General features: G+C 40.4%; 1 protein-coding gene across 1 annotated transcript; it reads right to left on the bottom strand.

Moving 5' to 3' along the window:
- Positions 1-1,087: 1,087 nt before the first annotated feature.
- On the bottom strand, positions 1,088-21,530 carry MBIP (MAP3K12 binding inhibitory protein 1). Its single transcript, XM_075613323.1, has 8 exons — positions 21,341-21,530; positions 9,995-10,210; positions 8,546-8,642; positions 7,772-7,837; positions 7,040-7,183; positions 5,753-5,847; positions 4,285-4,323; positions 1,088-3,315 (listed from the first exon to the last, which is right to left on the bottom strand). Exons 1-8 carry the CDS (start codon positions 21,455-21,457, stop codon positions 3,208-3,210), a joined length of 882 nt encoding a protein of 293 aa, XP_075469438.1. The 5' UTR covers positions 21,458-21,530; the 3' UTR covers positions 1,088-3,207.
- Between the last annotated feature and the right edge of the window lie 1,875 nt (positions 21,531-23,405).

Genomic DNA, 23,405 nt, shown 5'->3' with positions numbered 1-23,405 from the left:
ACTTGAGTTGTATCTGGATTTTGTGGTTTTTACGGTCAAGCCAATTGAAGTTGAAATCCCCAAGAACTAGCAGCTCACTCTACTCAGAGAGGAAATGGAGCCAAGAAACTGGGTGATATCAGTCAGGGATTGTAGAGGGCGGGAAGATGCCAGCAAGCAAGATGGGCTTAGAAAAGGGGAGGCAGATTCTGCCAACTAAGATTTCAAAAGAGGGTGGGCTTGAGGGGCAATTTAACATTTTATATTGCAGACATCTTACAATTTACACTAACACCCCTCCTCCTCTCTTTGACCTATCTCTCCTAGAAATGGAGTATCCTTGAATGACAATATTTGCATCGGTAGTTTTAGGGGTTAGCCATGTTTCTGTAAGAATGATGGCTTTGGGTTTATGCATAAGGCACCATGCCCTTAGTTCATCCAGTTTGGGCAGCAGGCTCTGTATATTTATATGGGCGACAAAAAGCCCTTTTTGGAATATAAAAGGTGGAATTCTCAGGGGTATGGGACAGAGCTGAAATGGGAAGACCTGGATCAATATTGAATGTTTTGGCTCTAAGCATTTTTAGGACCAGACATACCCATTCGCAACACCAGTAAATAAGAACTGTTATGTTTGCTGGTCATTGTTTTCTGGCAAAGATGACGACCGCACAAATTTTACACTCCAGAAAATAAAAATACCAGGACAAGATGGGGTAAATAGTTCCTAGAGGCAAGACCAAGGCAGTCACTTTTTTTTTTTTTAATGGAATTGGGTTTGAAGAAATTTAGTCTTGGCAATCTATAAATCACTTAAAACAGAGCAGAGGCCCCGTAGAGAAGCCCAGAACCTTGCATGCTATTGTATTTTCAGGGCTTTTCCTCATTGAAACAAAAACTTGCTGATGCTCCCTTTCTGCATCTAAACACTGATTGATTTGTGTGGTCGATACATGTGCTCTCAAGCTTCTTTACTACTGATGAAGAGCCTGTGTGTTAGGGAGTAGCACACCTGGGAAAGCTTTTTAGATGAGACGCTTGGAGCGTCTGCCTCTCTCTAGAACCACAACTAAAAATAAAAACAAATCGACTATAAGGTTACATGGAAAGTGTTTAGAATGAGCATTTATTAATATGAATAACTGTCTATTTGTGGCCTTCTTTATTGTTGGAAGCAATCGTTTTATGCAGTCCATATAATCGTTGTAAGGTTTCTTTTTACTACTGATACAGATTTTCATATAAGAGAGAGAGAGACCCGGAGCAGCTTTAAAATTATACAAGTGTGTCCGTGTGGGGACACGACATTGTAGCTTGCCAATTTAATACAGTCAAAAATAAAACACAATGCTGTTACATGGAATATTCTTAGAATGTTTGTCATTTATTTATTTTTATAAAAGAAGGCCCGATTATATGTGAAATAGACACACAAACACACACTTTGTAGAGTCTTCTCAAAAATGCCCATCACTGCAATTTTGGAATTGCTTCAGTTTTTTTCCACTCACCGTTATATGAACCTGTATATGTAGATTTTTCTCTTGCTATTCAGTGGTAGGTTTTCAGGCCAAAATTTGAATGGCCTTTCAAAACATCTTATATTATAAAAGAAGCCATAAAAATAGCAGGAACACTGTTCTTTGGATATGCATTTTCACACAATTTCAAATACAACATTCTGCTAAGTGGAACTGCACCCTAAAAACCTACAGTAGCAGCTCTACAACAATACACATGATTTGTTATTTAAATATAGTATGTGGGGTCAGCCTAATGCTGAACAGAATTATACAAAATATATTACATTCTTGTAAAAAAGAGCCTGGATCCAGATAATTATTGGTTTGAATCTATGTATTTTTGTTGTTCTTGCTGTTTTAAACCCAAACCGCTCTGTTTAATTCAGGGCTGGTCAACTCCAGTCCTCAGGGGCCAACAGGTCATGTTGTCCGGATATTCTGCTTCAGCACAGGTGGCTCAATCAGTGGATCAGTCAAAGACTGAGCCACCTGTGCTGAAGCAGGGATATCCAAACCTGACCTGTTGGTGGCCCTTGAGGACTGGAGTTGACCACGCCTGGTTTAATCTCCACCACTTTTATAGCCTCTCAGATACTTGTCTCCAGAATATTGTTCTATAATCTTATGGGGGACATTTTTACATTTAAAACATGTTAATAATTCAACATAGCGAATGCTATAGATACAACCATTATAAAATGAACTAGAATGGTGATGCAAGCTGATACATACATGTTTTTAGGGTTTTCTGGTTGGCCAAAGCACTGTTTCAACAAAGCCTTTGACTAGCTGTAGGTTTCCCCATAGTTAATAAGGAAAAATGATCCATAGGAAGTTGCAATGTGGCAGCCTTTGCATTACACTTTGTGTAAAAGTCTTTAGAAAAGGGGTGGGCAACGCCAGTTCTCAGGGGCCACCAACAGGTCAGGTTTTTAGGTTATTCCTGCTTCAGCACAGGTGGCTCAATCAGTGGCTGTCTTCGACTGAGCAACCTGTGCTGAAGCAGTGATATCCAAACCTGACATGTATAGAACTTGCCTTTCAACTATAACATACAATTAAGTCTTATAACACTCACAAAGCAAAATGGAAGTCTTTTCAGAATGTATCCATGGCACCAAATCTGATATGTGCACCGTTTCTTTACATTCTATGGAACCAGAATGGGCGATTTAACATATTGTGTCCTTTTCAAAAATGCTAGCAACAACTTCATTCACTAAAATCTAAGGCAGCAGCGATATGTACACTTGACTGAAAAAAACTGTTCACAGACCTCCGCATACTTCTAAAATGATATTACCATTAGGACTGGGAAAACCAGTATGAATTCTTGGAGTGCCAAAAATGTTGCTTTATATGGGCATTTCTCCAGTAGGTGAGGCATTAATCAAACTCTGAAAACAGCTTTGATGTAACACCAGGAACTCGCTGCTTTTCATGTTTATGTACCTGCCCATTTGACCAGACATGTAGTGTTCTACTTGTGTCTCAAAACAGTGGAAGGTCGACTCCAATTCATAGCAAAAAATAAAAATTGAAGACATGTATGCAAAAAGTTTTTCCAGCTCTTACGTGAAATGGAGTTAAAAGAGCACAGAGGGACAGTCTATTCGGAGGACCTGAATGTCGGATCAGTCACACTTTATACGCCATCTTTGCACAACCACTCATCCTTCTATACACGCACACACTGAAAAGTTCATGACGGCATTTCATTTGCTTCTGACGTCATCCCACTACTGGTTTTCCGCAGGAGGGACTGTCTGAGTGCATGAATCTTCTGGTCAAGCTCTGCCAAGGAATAGTTCTGAAAAATGAAATTGCAACCATCATAAAAGTATAACCCATAAAAAGGTAGGTTATAAGGATAACAATGTATTGAATATTTGTTCAATTTTTTCCATTGGAACTAGCATCCAACGGGGGAGAGAAACAAACAAAAAAAAACGGTTTATTGGCTTTCATACAATGGAAACACCTAAGGGCTTTATCCTATATCCATTTTCTGGACGCACACTAATGAACTGCACTTGGCATACAGATGTAAATGAAATATGTATTTCTGTGCGCCACAGGATCAATTAAAGTGCGTCAACATCATCCAAGTTCAAAATGTATTTGGGTTTGGATGTTTCATTATATAGGTTAACAAAATGTATTATTTTCCCAGTATGGCCATTATAAATACACGTAAAGAAGGAGGAGAATCAGGTAAAGCAAGTTGGGATGCAACTCTGACTCTTTAGTCATTAAATTACCTTTTTTGCTACATTGTGAAATATCCAATCGTTTGGTGTGCTTGGCTCCCTTTTGCATATTATAAATACAAAAAATTTGAATCTACTGATATTGATTACAAAAAAAAAATACAATTTAAATTAAAAATGGTTTATTAATCATGTATTCAACATGACCAACGCATCAAAAATAAATCCAAAACAAAATGATGTGTCCTGTGTATGAAGTCTTTATACATGCACATTTTATGAAGGTTTGTATTACCTTTTAGCAGTGACATTTTTGGCGCAACACAATTTTAAATGTTAGTACATGGGCCCCAATGAGTTTGAGTGTGATAAATAGAAATCTTGGTATGGTGCAGGTATGAAAGTGCACTATTTACATGTGATGGCTAATTAAAAGGTCACAAAAACTCAAGATACAAACTATGTATATAAATAACCTTCATCTTGGTCTATTCTAATAGTTATCTTTACCTACAGAAAAATTTGTGTGAAATTAAAAAATAAATAAAATCAGCCAATGTAGCCCTTACCTGTGACTTCTGCGGTTTTTTTCTCTTTCTGGAAACATTCTGAATAGTAATAAAAATACGTTGAGTAAGCATAAGAATATCTCCCAGGACAAAACAAACAATACAAGAAAAGCATTACTGATATGAGATCACAAGTAGAAGCTCAAAAAGAATGGTAAGAAATGTTAAACGGTTTTTAAGTAGCCATTTCTTTGCATCAATTCTTGCACTAATATCAATATTTATCAGAACCAATTGGCCCCAAAAGAATTTAGGGCGACAGGACGTTAGGAACTATATACGTTTTTTAAGTATTACCGTATTGGCCTGAATATAGTGCTATGTATTTTTCCTAAAAATGTCCTTCTGAAAACTGTACTCGTATTATATGTGCAGTCTAACACCTTTTATTTTTCATGTAGAACAGCTTCAAAACTTTAGGGTCGTATTATGTGCGAGGCCGTACTATATTCGGGCCAATACGGTTTATTTATGTCAAGATATTTTGTGCCTTATGCAAATATTTGAATTATTTTATGCGTGTATTTTAAAGCAATACACATTTTTATATTCTGCAGTATGTGATTATACCTAGTATCTACAGTATATACACATCCACCACTCAAAACTCCTCTTTGGAGAACACATCACAGTAACACCAACACATACCCAATTGGTTTGTTGTGTTGATATTGAGTAATGTAGCACTTCTGCTCTCTAACCAATTCAAATAAACTTTTCCATATTATGAGTTTTTCTATTAGGGTTTGCTACAGATTAGAGTGCATTACAATATAAATATAGTCAGAAACTGATTTATTTTGGTTAACCAGTACAAGCAACTTTCTGTCGTTTTGGGTGTGTAGTTATGTCAAGTATTGCTCCCCAACAAAACATTGACTTGACTGTAATTACAGCGGTTATGACCCAATGCCTGCTAACACCATCCAGGCACCCAGAGAATTTACTGCTCATAGCACAGTAATTGCAGTATGGTAAAGGTATACTTCAGAGGACATCGCAATGAATCAACATAACATACATGATAGTCTGTTCAGGTCTTCCAAGCTGGAAGTGTCTAGAGAATCCTAGTATTGTTATGCAGTGCAGCGCATTCAATTTCAGAAGTAGAAAATATTTCCTTCTGAACAGCTTTACATGAAGTAATCTTAAAAATGATATGCAGGGTATAATGTGTTTTTTAAAAAAAAATACACCATTAGAACAAGCTCATTGCTCACGGTTTGTATACATGCCTGGCATGCAACTGCTATAACAATGTATTTGTTTACAAGTCAAATTAATCACAGGCTAGATCAACTCACAGAACAATTTCTCGTCTAACCGTGTTTCCCTTGCCTAACAGCAGCTGGGGTTAGTACATCACGTCCCAGCAACACACACTGTAATGCTGCAGCAATTTGGCACTGGGAATGATTGCAGTTTAATGATGAAAATGAGGCAACAGTGAATACAGAAAGTTACTCACCGCAGACTGAAAATACTCGGGGGAAATGCCTTCTAACTCCAAGATCTTGTCTTCTAGCTTTTTAATTCTCTGGTAAATGTCTTTTGGCACCGGACCTTTTCCGTTACATTCCAAAAGAAAGTCAGGAGTAATTAAAAGGTGTATTAGAGACACACCAATGTTATCCAATAAATGTGTATATCAGGTTAAAAAGTTAATTCTTTCAGGTTGTCATTTACTTCTGATTTCATTATTGACACTAAAAACCATGACAAGGTCATCCCTATTTTATTATTGGCTATAGTGCACCTACAAAGAACTCTTGGTAAAATTAACCAAATCTAGGCTCTGGAGAGCTTATATCATTTAACCCACTAGAACTATAGTGTTTGGTTTGCAACCTGCTCCCAGGCTAACAATTAAGAGCAATATTGAAGCCTATGTATCCAAACCGACAAGTGGGTAGCCGAGTGTGCATCTTTATACACAGTTCTGTACACTCTGATTAAATGTACAGTTTCTTAAGAAAATGAGATATAAGATATAAATATATAGAACACACAAACACACACAATCAGTTGGCAACATGCACAACAAACTAGATCCAAAAAACACCGGCGTCAACGATATTACATTTTAAAGCAAAAGACGACATGGTTGCTAAAAAATAAAAACAACAACATATGTCAATAGAAAAGGAGACCAGAGACTGCCCCTTAAATTTATGCAGCTGGCTAAAAGCTTCAAACATCAATGACAAACAAACATTGAATCAATCACATATGTAAGTTCCATAATTATTACACAGTGTTCAGAATCCATTAGCAAACACACCAATAGAGTATCTAAGTAAATTACCATCAGATAGACTGATACAGCAAAATAGTATCCAAGTTATGACACTGGCAAATTCCTCCGTAAAGTATACCAAGCACTATAGTAATTAAGCATAATTACATTGATGTTACATACAAATTAAACAGAACTGTAGAGCCTCTCATGCCTCTTCTGTTGGATAATGATTTAAGTAATAACCCGATGTTACAATGCTGAAAATCCACATAATACGATTTTTAAAGTTAATTCAATTGTTTTTAAAAGAGTATTTAGCATACACTGATTGTTCTGATATTGCTGCATAATACTTAAAGCAGGCATGTCATTGAATAGATCTGGTCTTTATTGTTTACAGATACTCACAGGACAAGATTTTTATTACGGATAATTCCAAAAATTCTCTCAGGTGTCTGGGTAACAACTCTTTATACAGCAGAATGATAAGAATAAAGCAAGTGATAAATATAATACCTGTCTGTAACCGCAAGTGAGATTCCATGTTCTTAAGTCTTTCTTCCACAGCCTGATTCCCACTGTCATGGGGGAGAGGATTTACTCTGGAGCTGGAGCCTTCATTTCTAGTTTGAGGTCCATATGTATTCACAACTCTGGAGACTAAGTGAAAGAGATGGGTATTGTGGTATATTGTGTTCCCCTTCATTGAAACAACCCATAACATTTTGCTTCTCATCAGTGAACCCATGATCACTTTCACGTGGCACTTCTTGGTGTAACACAATGTAATTAGGGGTGTATACATTACAATGTCCACTGCTACAGTGGTAGGAGAGGAAACACAAAAAGGTGTTCCTTAGAAATAAGATGAAGAAAGATGCACTCACGCGACCTCATGGATACTGCCTCGGTGCACGCCTTGCACCTATGACGGTTCATCCAGGAAAGGTACAACATAACAGCACTTCATTTATTAAAAGAGTGATCGACGTTTCGATCCACAACCTGAACCTTTATCAAGATAAAGGTCCAGGTTATGGATCGAAATGTTGATCACTCTTTTAATACATTTTTCACTTTATTATATCAAGTCCCGTGGAGTGCCGTTATGTTCTACCTTTCCTGGATGAACCACTAATAACCCTTAGAAATAAGAGACATTAAAAGAGATCCAAATACTAGATGTTAACACACAACTCCACAGGAGTCTACAACATCTGGCTCTACTACTCCAAGAAATGAAAGCACCTTTTATATGACTCTTGAATCCAGGGTATGGAGTAAAAACGGCGTCTGATCTGGCACAGCTGTTTTCTGTAAAAAGATAAGGGAATGAGAATGTGTTTAATGTCATTTTCTAAGATAAAGGAAAGTGCTACACATTGAGGCAACAGTACAAAACAAACAATGTACATGTGTGAAGGTTTAAAACACAGGCATGTGCATCCAGAAACCTTTTGTTTAATAGTATAATAGGGAAGATATACCACATATTGTAAGAGAGCGCACACACACATACAATATATAAAAATTGCTAAATAAAACATTTAGTCATAAAAAGGTTTCAAAAATTGTATATAACAACCCCGACACGGTTTAAGAAACAATGTATGTGCACTGGCAAAACAAATGTGTGAGAGAACGCCTTTCTCTGACACATTTTCTGGGAGTAGAAACAGAAAAAAAAAACTCAGCATTTAGGTCAGAAACATTCATCTTTATTTTAGGTTTTTTTGTGGCAGGCATTCATGCTATAGCGATTAGAGCTTTTATTTATACACGAGTGGCAGCATAGCAAAAAAGTAGTGTAACATTCATGCTACTGCCTAGACAAACCCTCATTTTAAATACAACCAAAAATGAAAGTACGGCTTGTATACTAGTTTCATTCACCCAACTATTCTTTGCAATATGAATCAAAGTGAAACACTAGCTCTACAATGCAATGATTCAAGCTGAGAGAGAACCCATTTCTAGCATGTCTCTAACAGACAGAAATGGAGCGGCTGCAGCAGCATTTACCTTGATTACAATCAATAACGTTGCAGAACTCCCGGACATTGTTTTCATTGATCTCGGCTTGCTTTCTCTCGATGAATGCCAATATTCTTCTGTCGATCTACAGGCAACAGGCACGATAAGAGAAATGGAATGAAGGAGAAAGGCAGGAATCGGCTGTGTTAACTCCACACAGCATGTATGATTCCATCTACTTTAGAAACTTGGCTTTCATTTTGGACACTCAAAAATGAAACTCTGAAAGCCTGGCTGCAGAAGAGCTGTGAAGAGCATAGCTGGCTTGCCCAAGGAAAGATACATTTTTTTTAAAAAGTCTGCCTTGAACAGCTTCATATTGTTGAGTGTTGTTGAAGGGGAAATTCAAGTGAATATATACATAACCATTATTTAAATCCTACAGCCAATCGTGTATTTTTTGTATCCATTATTTTTGAGCGTCTTACATTTCAGATACAGGCTGTGGCATTAGTAGGGTGTCGTAATCACAAAGCAGGCAATAACAATTAAAAATAAACTGTACTCATGTCGATGCAGTGATTTTTGTGATACAGTTCTAAACAGAAAAACTGAATCGACAGCTTAAAAATACAGTATATTTTCAGATTTGGAAGACAGACTTACTCATTCAAAAGTTCTGAGCCCCTCAAACTCTGGACCTACGTTAACATTCAGATGACAACTAGAGAATGTAATTGATAAGTTGGGAAGACACCATTACAGATATACATCCCCATCACTGATTATAACCACAGTGTACAGTTGTTTGTGTTAAAAAGGATTGCCCAAGAAGCTCTGTACCCCAAAACAAAAGCACAGATGCATACTGCAGCCCTATACACGAAAACATTATTTGAAGTTTGTGTGAATATGCTAAATGTGTTTGTTGACAATGTTTCACCCTATTTTGGCATGATTCAAACAAAATTCACATCCTTGTAAAAAATTGAAAAATATATATTGTTACTTCTAAAATACAGTGTTAGTGTATTCCAGTTTACCCAATTACCTGCCAACAGTTCCAGTGTCTCAACCAATATTTTCTATTCAATCATCAAAGCCCACTACTCAACAGTAATATGCGCAGTACCACACAGTCATGGATGCATTCATTTGTATTCCTTTACATGAAATTGAATGCATTATTAATTGTGTGTTCCTGTCTCTCGCCACATTCAATAGAGGCAAAGTCGTTGGCCCTCTGAAGTTCTTAACTCTGCATTTGTAAATCTGAATTCTGTTTAAGGCATTGGTTGTATTTTTTGTGCCCATTAATTTCACTGTGTGCCACATATCACACACAATGCCATGTAACAATAGTATATACAATGTACATTTTTGTTCCCTTCTGTATATTTTATGAAGTATACTCTTCTAACCTGTATGGCATTATCATTGCATTTGAAATTTTGCATGTTTATATTGTTAAGAGCCAGATAAGGTAATGTAACTTACTTCTGATTTTTTTGCTTTTATCTGGACCACTGCAAGTTCGTCAAAGCCACTGTCCACCGAGTCATTTGGACTAGTTATTGACATAACATTTCCAATGTCTGCTAGGCCTTCTGGGACTATAGCGCCTTCAATGAGGTGGCCGCCTCCTGTTGCCTCCAGCTCAGCGTTTCTCTCACTTTTTCCATTTGCCAAGAACTGAAGATTATCTAAAAGAGGCTAGCACAGAGGAAAAATAAGTGATAAAAGCTTATACATGTATGTGCATCATAGACTTTCCCTTTATATGAAGTGCTATCTGTAATAATAGAACTCATCAAGACCCCCTTTGCTGATATTTTGCAGTAAATCAAAGTGCCAGCTTCTGGCACCGAAGTCACTTAATTAGCATGTCATTCACATGCCCACTCAGCACATCAGTGGTAAGTGATACTCTGTTTGCCCTCTGCAGATCTTCAGGCCCTCAGCTGTAGATTCTTACTCGAGGGGACAGTCAGGAAGAGTATAAAAGAATACATGAGATGAATAATACACTCAGTGCTCATCTACTGCTTTGTGATTATCACAACCCCTATACGCCAAGATCATACAGTAATGATACTATTCAGTTACATAGAGGAAATGTGTAAGAAAGAAGTATCAATGTGCATTTAATTTATTCATACATACATACTTATAAAAAAATATTGGACAAATTGGTATAGATTGCAGAAGAAAATCAAACGCTACCAAATGTTAATGAGAAAAATACTAGCACTTTGTGTCAATAAGTTAATAATCTGAACTAAGCTATTAATATAAATGTTTTGTGTCAAATGAGAAAGGACAATCTTAAGTTTGTCACTTTCACCAGTTTGACATGGAGGGTTATTCAATAAACTGCATTAGTGCCAGTCGGGGCTCAAACTTCAGTTCGCACCCCCCCCACCACCCTCCTTACCTGCTTTTGGGCTTCGCAGTGTCATATGACGTGTTGCAATGTGACGCCGCGCAAAAGAGCCGGCTGAGAGCAGGTAAGAGAAGTTGCTGTGGCCTCGCTCCTCCCACAGCATTTAATTTACATACCTTGGGGGAGAACGAAGGGCCTCTACAACCGCCGTGCCCCCCCATGAAAATCCTGTGCCCCCCAGTTTGCACACCCCTGCTCTAATGCACGGAGATTCCCATTAACTTGATTGGGAGTCTGTGTGTGACAATGTCCCAATTGGTACGATCACAGTTTATTGAATAAGAACTTATGTATCAAATGATACATTGTGTCATGTTAAACATTTTGATTTGTTTTAACAAAAATAGTCAGCTGAAAAGGCAGAATATGGATTACATGTATGTATTCCTAAACACGTTGCCTGAAAATATATACACTCTTAAAAACTTTGTTTGCAATTATTGTTGCATATACTTACGCAAAGGCCATATAGCCTTCGCCCGCGCAGAGGCGGGCGAAGGCTGTGACGTAACCCGCGTGAAGTGGGTGCCTTTTACGTCCATGGTGGACGCGCCGTGGGGGGCATGCCTAGGGGCATCACGGAGCTGGTTCGCCCTCATTGGGCGAACCGCTGACGTGACAGTGTCGTGCCACAAAATCAGTTTGAACTGAATTCTTGCGCAACACGCGCCCCCTCCTGCTTGCGCCCACGATCAATGCCTTTAGGCAATGAGATCGCGCCTACACCTCAGCGTGGTCTGCAGTACTATGGACCTGGCCTAACAAAGCGCACAAGAGTTGGGCTTTGTAACAGGGACTTATCCCTATTAAAGAAATGTGCCTCTAATCCAGCAGTGTGCTGGTTAATTGCACACCAGCAATTAGTCAGACACCACCTGGCTGATTAAGACTGTTAGAAAAAGCCTGTTCCCAGAACCAGGAGGAAGATTTTCCTCAGTACACAAGGGTGCTGACAAGAGGAAAGAGGTCTTGAGCAGAAAGACTCTGCTTAGATCAAGACACCCAGAGACCTATATTCCTGGACACAGGGGACCCAGGAACCTACCAGAGACCGACATGAAGGGCCACCTGCTTTAAGGTATCTCTTGAGACTTTGGGGAATAGGGTGGTAATGGGATTATCCCTCCAGCCCTGGAGAAAAGGACTGGGGAAGTAAGTTAGCCCTTATACAGGGATAGGCGTTTGTTGTTTTTGTATATTTCTGTTTGCTGTGCTATTTAAAGGAACAGGCAATAAAGCCTTATTTTAATTTCACCTTAAAAACGGTCTCCATTGCATACCTCTGCACACATCTCTTACAGGCTTGCATCAGGAAACCTACAAATTAAGTTTCCTATTAGTAACCAAGCTGCTGACTGAGTGTGATTATATAACTACTATACTTAGATTGTAAGCTCGTTGGGGCAGGGGCTCCTTCCTGTTACTTATGTGTCAAGCGCTTATTTACATTGTGCTATATTATTATGTCAAGTATACAACTGTTGTGAAGCGCTCTGTACATAGATGGCGCTATTTAAAGCTATACATACATAGTAAACAAAATGGCAGCACACACTAGGTAGAATATCACAGCAGAGGGGTAGGTGGTGCAAGGTAAATAATTCATGATCACTAAGGTGATCAAAATACCAGCACAATACAGGGAGTAGAATAAAAAGTTGTTTATTCAGTCTATTATGCAGACATATTCTGACGTTTTGGTCCCCAGAGGGACCTTCTTCAGGGGTAATTAATGACTTGTACATACATACATACTTTAAGAATTCAGTCTATGAAAATCTCATGTTTCTTAAAGCCGCCGTTCTCCTCCCCCCCCCTCGTCTTTAATATGTGCATCCATACAATAAGTAATTAGCGAAGTTGCGGATCGATCGGCGAAGAATCGGCACAGGGGAACCCTAAATGGCTGTCAGTGCAGCAGAAGAGGACCAAAGATGCAAAGTTCAGTGGGGAAGATCATGTGACCATGCAGTAAATAGATACAATTGATGCACTGCTAGAGGGGGAAGGCCTCAAAAAGGGGTGTGCCAGTCTTTCAGAAGAGGAAGGGGATGTGAATTTGTAAATGGTTGCTATAGAAACAAAAATGCTTGTTACTTTATAATACATTAAAAATGTTAGAGTTGTTTAAAAAAAATGCTACAAGTTTTTTTTACATAGTACAGAACGGATTTATTTAAAAACACATGTAGGATATTGCTTGTCTGAAGCTTTAAAGCAGCAATTTCTGTTCAGGGAGAAAACGTCCTCCACTCCTGAAAAAGCTGCACTATAATAATTGATGATAAACAGTACTGTATCTATTTTTGAGGTCGCTGGCTGATTATTACCAGTGTGTTAGATGACAGCAGGGATATTAATAAAATAAACACTTCAAAGCCAGTGATTTTCTGCATTGGGCTGCCATGCTAGTAAACAGAATTCTGTAAATAATAGAATATCACTTTAGAAAACGTTTAGTAATTAGATGTTGTAGCCATAATGTTCCTGGAGAAATGTAGATCAATTGAAGATCGTGATCAAAACCTCAAAGCCAGGGGTGGCCAACTCCAGTTCTCAAGGGCTACCAACAGGTCAGGTTTATAGGATATCCCTGCGAGGTGAGCGAGCCATCATGGCACTGGGTCTGCTCCCCCCCCTACCTAGTACAGAAGAGGAAGAGACATGGCAGTGAACAATTTGAAATTTGTGGAGAACATGCTTTATTGGTTTGGAGAGGTGGTGATGTTACAGCTGTAAGACAGATCCCGGTGTCTCCATATGAAGAGTGGTATCCAGAGGCAGAATATAAGTGATTTTGAAAGGTTGAAGTATCACAGCCAGTAAACAGTCCATTGATATGAAAGAGGAAACGGAGATGAAGGGTCCCTATAACCCTATCAGTGCTGAGAGGTTTGTAACACATCGGAGTGCATGTATCAAGGGGGGGAAAAAATTGTGCCATTTGTGGCCAAAATGTTTTAACCATATGTATTAAGGGGGGAAAAACAGGTTGTTTTTCTTTGATACTTTTGGAGTCATTATTAACCCCAGAATTCCATCACTTTTGCCTTCATACATATATATACCTCATAGTATTAATTGAGAATGTAAATGGTTAAAATGAGTAGTAGTAGTAGACGATATAGGCTGGGCCCAGACTTGTTAGTGCCACACTGATGTCTAAGTAATGTTCATTAAATCTGACCCTGTAAATCAAGTCCAAAGCAGTGTTCTAAAATGTGATGTAGTATAAAAGTACCACTAATTTGGTTTGGGAACATAAATGACAGGTTTGTTGCTAGAGAAGGGGTGGAAAAATCCCGGTAACCTGGGTGCATAAATGTAGCCCCTGGCATCTGTGCTATACGCTGCGCCAACTGACCTATCAGTCGCTGTCACGACCCACAACAAAGCTCCCCAGGATACTTTCATAACGCGACAAAGACAGAACGGGCGCACTGTGACTCGGTGCGGCCATGATTGACAGTATATTCACCTCTGCGCCGCTTAGTGTGAAAGGGGTGGGAGGAAGGGAAATCGGAGCGAGTCGAGCGCTACAGGACTCTGCCCGCCCCTGCCCTCAATTTACATTGTGACAGGGGGAGGGGGTACGAGTGTGCATCAGTGTGCCTGCATGCATCATAGATATACATTGGCACTGAGACAGAGACGCCAATGGCTCCTAAAGTATTTTATATTTTTGCCCACACCTGTGCTATAGGTTGCTGCTCCCACAGCACATTTATCTGGTGTTTTTTTTTACCATGCTGTACAACAGGGCTCTTCACCAGTTCTCCAAAGGGGACACAGATAAAACATTTAGGAATATAAGAGCCATAAGCCCTTTTAATGTAACTGTCTATCAGGGGAGCAGAAAAAAAAACAAAAAAACTTTAGAATTTGTAGGAGCCGGTGTTTTGTGGCGGGTGGGGTGGTGTGTTCCATTGCTCCACCACCAGCTCTGTGACACATGCATCTCCCTGCAATAGCGACTGTAAACCTATACCTGAAACATTGATTAATAAATGCACATTTTTATACCACGGAGTCGTCCACTGAATTGCAGAGAGATGTATGTTTGGTGACACAGGCAAGTTACTAATGTTGGAAACAACCGGGAGAGGTATTACAATTTATAGCAAACTAAAGGAGTGCGTTCCTCAGCCACGCTGAGACAGACAGACACGTATACTGAGCTAGAGCGCTCTGCCTCTTTCCCACCCCCAGCACTGAACCGCAAAACAGATGCCAGGGGAAACATTTTAGGCGTTTGGGCGACCAGGTATTTTTCCATCCATTTTATATTTTAAAAACGTGAAAATGATAAAATTAACATTTTGCAAGCACGTTAAAAAAAATAATAATAATCTATACCATATATAAATTTACATTATCTTAATTTACAAGTGAGTTTTACTTTGAGAAATTGAGCTTTGCTCCTACTCATTTCATACTAGTTCCTTGGGCAGCCGAGAGCCCAGGAGCCACCTCAAGGTCCTTCATGGGTCACTAGTTGAAGAGCCCTGCTGTACAACGTGGCTCGCCAACTTGTTTCCCAAAGGAATTTAGAAACCATTCAGGGCCTTATTCTCTACTAGCTGAGAGACCCGGCGTTGCCCGGGATGTAAATGCGTAATAGGTAGTCCTTATTCTCTATAGTCAGATGAGGATGAAAATTCCAATTGAGATCAATGGAGAGTCTTGGGTGAAAACGTCCCAAATGTCCACAATCAGTCACTATCATTTTAGATACATTTAAAGACAATTATTATATTTCAACATTTTGCAAGCATTTATATGTATCATATATTTACATTACCTTAACTTGCAAGTCAATTTCAGTGTGAAAAACTGCACTTAGCTGCCTTGGTATGTCCCTGATCTGCAAGTCCTGTTTTAAAAGAATTACACTCCTGGTTTGTACTATTGATCTCTCTTGGTATGTTTGTATATCAAAATGTTTTTTTTCCCCCCTTCTTAACTATGTGATGCTAATTGACCAACTGGAACAAGCTGATTTATTGGGGAGGGTCATGTGACGGTTTTAGCTGTATAAAACCAATACCCCCTCTGCATTAGCAGGAACTGCATTGGCCTGATATAGTGAGGCATTTAAAAGTGAGCTTTTAAGTGAGAAAATATAGTTAGACTATAGTTTGACTACAGGTTACTGGGGACTGCATCCTTCTGCAAACTCTTCTGCACATGGCACCAAACGGTGAGCTATTCTGATCACACTATGATCCCTGCTGTTTAGTCTGCGCACATACTTGGCTCACAACAGCTCGATGCAGCATTACCTACCTCTGGCATAATGAACCTAATGCTTTTTACCTCCACTTTGTTCTTTCTCGTGGCCTCATTGAAATGTTGTTCTCTCTATCCACTACAAACGCCTCCCTCCTGGCCCACACCCAACATCACCATACACCCTGGATTACTCAAAAGCCTTGCACTATCTACTGAATTTGGTGGAGAACCCTGAAAACCAGCACTCCAACCACCGCACACTCAAATGGCAAACATCATAAAGTAACAACTTACAAACAACTACTCAAATTTCTACTCATACTATTACTCTCTTTAGCAGGTGATATTGAATCTAACCCAGGCCCTCCCACTTCAACTCTGTCCCATACCCCTGAGAATAACCCCTTCAAATTCCAAAAAGGGCTATCTGTCGTCCATATAAATATCCGGAGTCTGCTGCCCAAACTGGATGAACTAAGGGCATGGTGCCTTATGCATAAACCAAAAGCCATCGTTCTTACAGAAACATGGCTAACCCCTAAAACCCTGATGCACATATCGCCATTCAGGGATACTCCATTTCTAGGAGAGATAGGTCAAAGAGAGGAGGAGGGGTGTTATTTTACATTGCCGACACCTTACAATTTACACTGTTACACTGCCCCCCAAGGCCAACCTCTTTTGAAATCCTAGTTGGCAGAATCTGCCTCCCCTTTTCTAAGCCCATCTTGCTTGCTGGCATCTTCCCGCCCTCTACAATCCCTGACTGATATCACCCAGTTTCTTGGCTCCATTTCCTCTCTGAATGAGAAGAGTGAGCTGCTAGTTCTTGGGGATTTCAACTTCAATTGGCTTGACCCTAAAAACTACAAAATCCACACACAAATTAAATCGCTTAACCTATCGCAACTCCTTTCCCAACCCACACGGACAAACCTGAAGTCGCACAACCATTCCTTGCTTCACTGGATTCTCTCCTCAAATCCCAGCAGAATCCAATCCTCTGGCAGCCTTCCTGACATTTTCAGTGACCATGCAATAGTGTACCGTGTAAGGAAAATTAAAATGCCCCATTCAAGCCCTAAAGTTCTCCTCACTAGAACATTTAAAAACTTTAACCCACAACAGTTTCTGGATGACCTTACCAACTGCCCATGGCACAGAATCGATTTAATTCCCGACCCTGATTCTGCGCTCGACTATTTCCAATCCGAGTTCTTAAAACTCTGCGATACCCATGCTCCACTACGCAGAATAAGGGTACGGGGTGCCCACCTTCCATGGGTTACACCTGACCTTATAGCACTCTACCAGTTCAGGGATGCCTTGTGGAAAAGCTACAAAGTAACTGGCACTACCAAGGATCTCAATCACTACAGATGCCTGCGGAACATGTGCACAAGGCAAACAAGGCATGCAAAAGCACAATATTACTCTGACAATCTCCTCCAGAACACATCAAACCCAGCTAACCTCTGGAAGGTTATCAACAAAATATTCCAGCCTTCTAACCACCAACAGCCAAGTAATATCACTAAGGGCGATATTACTCTGACAAACCCCACCGACATTGCAAATGCATTCAATGATTACTTTGTGGGGTGTGCTACTAACTTATTAGCGAAGCGCAACCCAAACCACAAACCTGAATCTTATCCTGGGAGTACCCCTATAGCCCCACCCCCTCCCAACACTGCCCACAATTTTCAATTTGGCCCAGTATCCGAAGAGGAGATTACACAAGCGCTCCTCAAATTAAAACTAAGCAGCCAATGTGGACCTGACTTACTACAATCTAGGTTCCTACGACTTGGTGCCCCAGCCATTGCCAAACCAATTGCTTCCATAGTCAACTCTATCCTGTCCGCAGGCCATATCCCCAAGTCCTGGAAAGCTGCCAGAGTTGTCCCAATCTTCAAAAGTGGGGACAAAAACACTGTCTCAAACTACAGGCCAATCTCCCTTCTCCCAATCCTATCCAAAGTCATGGAAAATGTGTCCACTCCCAATGAAGCGATTACTATACCAAGACAAATTTCCCTAGCCAATTTCAATCTGGCTTTCGCCCCAAACACTCTACCGTAACTACCCTGCTAAAAGTTTGCAATGAAATCCAGTGTGGAATGGAACGGGGTCAACTCACTGGTGCATTATTCCTAGATTTTGCAAAGGCTTTTGATACTGTTGATCATGCTATCCTGCTTAACAAACTCCAGAGCTCTGGAATAGGGAAGCATGCTTTAAACTGGTTTCAGTCCTACCTATCAGGTAGATCCCAACATGTGTCCATCTCAGGCTCTAACTCCAACCCCTTGGATATCACCAAGGCTCTGTTCTGGGGCCCCTACTCTTCTCAGTGTTCATCAATGATCTTCCCACAGCTTGTCAAGAAGCCTCAATACACATGTATGCAGATGACACAATCCTATATGCACACAACCATAGCCTCTCTGACATTCAACACATACTTCAGTCTGACTTTTTCAGACTCGAAAACTGGATTTCCCAAAACAAACTGTTTTTAAACACTGACAAGACTGTAACAATGGTATTTGGGACCAAGACTACATTTTTAGAGCTTCCAGTGACTGAGCTCCAGATTAGAACCAACACTAACACCACCCTAACTCCTGTTACTAGTTTTAAATACCTGAGCATATGGTTTGACTCCCATTTAACATTCGGGATGCACATTGATACCCTGACAACCAAGACCTATGCCAAACTAGGGGTACTTTACAGGAACAAATCCTCCCTAAGTCTCCTGGTCAGAAAACGTATCGCACAGCAGATGCTAATGCCAATTATTGACTATGGAGACATAGTATATGGCTCAGCACCTCAAACCCACCTTAGCAAACTTGACACCCTCTACAATTCAATTTGTCGTTTTGTTCTCCAATGCAACTATAACACACATCACTGCGAAATGCTCAAAGAACTAGATTGGTCATCACTCGAGTCTAGGCGCATAATTCACCTTTCCTGTCTTGCCTTCAAATTCTTTATGGGCAAGCTACCCAGCTACCTGAACAAGCTCCTCACCCCTACCACATGCAGCACCTATCACTGAGATCAGACTCCAAAAGACTGTTCATGGTCCCAAGGCTCAACAAAGTATCTGGACGCTCCTCCTTCTCTTACCGTGCACCCCAAAACTGGAACAACCTACCAGAGACTCTTACATCCACCACCAGTTTAAGTTCTTTCAAATCTAAGGCTGTCACATTTTAATCTGGTCTGTAACTGTTTCATACGCCCATAATATATATATTATCTTTAACTGTGCATGCAATGTCTTGTATATAATATATACCCTGCTCATTTTTGTAACTGTATTTGTAAACATGTATTATTTGTCTTAACTCTGTGCCCAGGACATACTTGAAAACGAGAGGTAACTCTCAACGTATTTATTCTTCCTGGTAAAATATTTTATAAATAAATAAATAAGCATCTCTGAAATTAACATGAGCAGAGTCCAGTGGCCACATAAAGGCCCTTAGCAGTACCTGATGAAGTGCCCTGATGTAAAACATTGTGTCTCATTTCACCTCTAGTTATTTTTCCTGCTCACTGATTTGATCAAATTTGCCATTCATTCCCCCCAAAATATCCCAAAACTAAATGGGGGAACACCCCTGTGTCACTGCCCCCTCTGACAGTAAAACAAAAACAGCAAACCCGCCAAATGAACCAGTTTCTATTTTACATCATGGGAGCGAAACCACTGTATTTCTTAGCTTTGATTACCTCCCAGATTCCCAAGATACTTATTGGTTTAGTTACTAATATTTCCTCAGGGCATTTAAACGGCTGTCCAATAGGAAGCCATAAACGATGATGTTGCTTGCGAAGTCCAAAGGTTTTGCCGATCATCATATTGAAGGCTCGGCTCCAAAGAAGAGAACGCCAGTAACTAAACAACCAAGTATCTAGGGTCCCCTGAGTTAAAAAAAACAATGCAGTTCAAACCCCAGAGGAACCAGGACCGTATTTAGGACTGGGCAGCAACTTTCAGGAAGCGGTGCTGCGGTTACAGAGGCCTTGCTCTCTTCCCCACAACAATTAAACCGATTGCCGGAGGGGGGAAAGAGTGTGGGTCCTCTGTAACGGTCTCTAACGACTTCCTGCGTCGCCCTCCTCCTTATGTCACATGGCGTCCCGTTGTTATGGAAACGCGTTACAAGAGGAGGTGTTCAGGGTGGCAAAAAGGGAAATGCTTATGGGTGGATAAATTCTAAAACCGGCCCTAAAGACAACCCGGGGGGGGGGGGGGGGTTTAGGGGTGTTTGCTGGATTGAAAGAGAATTCTTGAGTGTTAATGCATAACTTAATCTAAAAGGTATACTGAAATATATCACAGGCAACTAATCTTATCAGGTGAAAATGGATATACAATGTAGCCTTAGCTGGCTTTTATTTAACTATTTCACTGCCAGAGAAGCAAGCAAAGAGATCAAAAGGTTTAATAAAAATATGTTTTTTAGCACTGCACTTTCAGCAGCACATAACAAAAATATGATTTTGCAGGCAGCATGCCAAGTCAAATGGGAAATTAGATTCTGGTGTCTGAGACATTGCGATTTAAAAAGGAGTTAATCTCGGTCACAGACACACAGAGGGTTGTTTACCAATGTCTCAGCTGCAAAACTGTGGCAGAATCAGTGCAAAAGGACTGCACCAGAATTATTAAAGATTAAAACTAAATTCCTATTAAAGAAAATAAATTTCATTGACAGCCTGTTTTTGCAACTAGGAGACGTTAATGAATAGATCCCATAAAGTGACTTAATGCACTGCCTCTTTAAACTTCATCGCATTGCTGAAAGAAATATAGAACATATCAGATATTCAAATTCTTAAAGCGCATTAAGAATACATTGCGAAGGTATTCTTTAACCAAATGTATTCAAGCTAGCTTTAAGTGCACATTAAATAGGTTAATTTGAAATATTGTAATCAAAATAAAAAAACACAATTATTTCTCTCATTTGGATATTAAACATAGAGAACTGTGTGCACCTGAATTTCTTTTTGTAATGCCGTTACATGCGGACTACTCAGAAACATACGGAAGGCCCCTTCAGCACTGAAAGGGTTAAAGATGTTAGAGGGGGGGGTGTTGGTAAAGCTGCTTCATTAGCCCACTGACTTTGCCCCCTCACCTGGCCGGCGCAGCGCTGCAAAGCTCTGAGGATCCCTCGCACTGCCTCCTTACAGCCCTCTGCCGGGAATAAAGCGCCGTTAACCGCCATCGTTTCCCGCTCCGCCGAGGCGGCCATGACACTTCCACAGGCTGCGACTCGCTAGTAACAACAATAGGCCCACATTCTGCCAGGAACCATGGCAACCGAGTAACGCCACGGCGACCGGCGCAGCGGAGATGACGTCACGCAGCATGGGACAACAGCCAGCGTGGAATCTGTGTGGAGTTGTCCTTGTCACTGTTGTGATCAAGAGCGAATTCAAACGTGTTTTAAAACCTAACATACTGTACATTTTTTTTTTATTTTTTTTTACCGAGGACAATGATTGGTTTTATTTTATATATACTTCAGAGGTTAAAAAGAAAGGAAAAAAAACAATACAATTGTTACTAAGGAAAAATATTGTGGATTAGTTGTAATGCAATATTATATATTTGTATTGCATTGGTTGAAAAAAAAACTAATATGGTTTAGGGTTTATAATAAATTATTAGTTTTTTGCATATTACATAGATTGAAAAGAAAGAAAAAACAAATGTTTGCTATTAAGGGAAACTAGTGTTTATTCGTTAGTTATACATATTGCATTAGTGGCAAAAAAATAATAAATACGTTTGTTACTAAAGAAAACAAATATGTTTAGTTTGTCTTATGATAAATTAATATTATTCATTTTATTGTAAGCATATATGGATTATGAAATGTGTTAGGCTGCGCTTATAGTGCCTGGCGACACGACGTCACTCCAAAACAAATCCATTGACTCCGTCGCCAGCGCTTATAGTAAGCGCGACGGAGCAACCAAAAATTTGGAAGCCGGGTAAATTAGATTTTTTAGAGACAGTCGCCACATGACTCTCTAAACCAATCAGAGAGCGCTGCCCTCCCCCTTCGTGACGTCACTGGCCTTTTCGCCAGCGCCATCGCTTAAAACTGAAATATAACTTTCGCTAGTGGCGACTAGTGACGTCATCCTTCGCGTCACCGTCGCCGGCACTAGGGTATAGTGACCGCGACACGTGACGTTACCCATCGCTAGCGAAAGTTGTATTTCGCTTTGCGGCGGCGTCGTGGGCGACCAGGCCATTGATTGGTTCAGGGGCTGTCACATGAGGCGACAGCACCTGAAAAATCAAATATTCCCAGCTGCAAAAAATCGCGTTGCCCCGTCGCTTACTATAAGCGCACGCGGCGGCAACAATGCATTTGCTTTCGGGCGACGTCGCATCGCCGGCACTATAAGCGCAGCCTTAGTCTGACACCGAACTACGAGGTGATTGTAGCTGTAAAATACACAGTTTAACTCACAACATTAGTAATAAAATGTCTAGTCCCGTAGTTTGATAAACAAGTCTCAGTGTGTGTTACATTATAAGATCACCTGCTACTAGTGCTGCAAAACTCTTTGTAAAAGGCAGTTACCATAGTTAGTGACCTAGCTTGGAGCTGGACAGCTCTCTGTTGCTACTATACTATAGAGCAGGGGTGCGCAAAGTGGGTGGGGCAGCATAGCTGTTACAGAGGCCCCGCGCTTCCCCAAAGGCATTTAAAATAAATGCTGGGGATCGCGCAAGACCTCTGTAACTTTTCACTTACTGAGAATTCCAGCGACGCGTCTCCATGGCAACCGCGGGGTAACGTCACGTTGCCATGATAATGTGACATCACATGACTAGCAACGTTATTTGACACCGGAGACGTCCGGGGGGGAGGGCTGGGGTTCTGTGGGCACATTGATAACCCCTCTCTCCCTTGGGCTTCCCGCTTTCTTTCTCTAACCTCCTCTTTTGGCCTTCAACAGTGGACTGCAGCCAGCACCCACAAGGATGGCCACTACTTAGACCTGGTTTTCACTAAAAACTTCTCTCTCTCCGATTTCTCCATTTCCCCTTTTCCTCTCTCTGACCATCACCTCATCTCATTCTCTCTATCTCGCTTCTCCCATTCTCCACCTCCATCTACCCCCTGGTTCTGCAGAAACCTGCGCTCTATTCACTTACCTGACTTTGAGTCCACTTTACGC

The sequence above is a fragment of the Ascaphus truei genome, chromosome 9, assembly GCF_040206685.1.
Source record: "Ascaphus truei isolate aAscTru1 chromosome 9, aAscTru1.hap1, whole genome shotgun sequence".
Lineage (NCBI taxonomy): Eukaryota > Metazoa > Chordata > Amphibia > Anura > Ascaphidae > Ascaphus > Ascaphus truei.
Note: the sequence above shows the minus strand (reverse complement) of the source record. Positions and strands in the feature narration are given on the sequence as shown.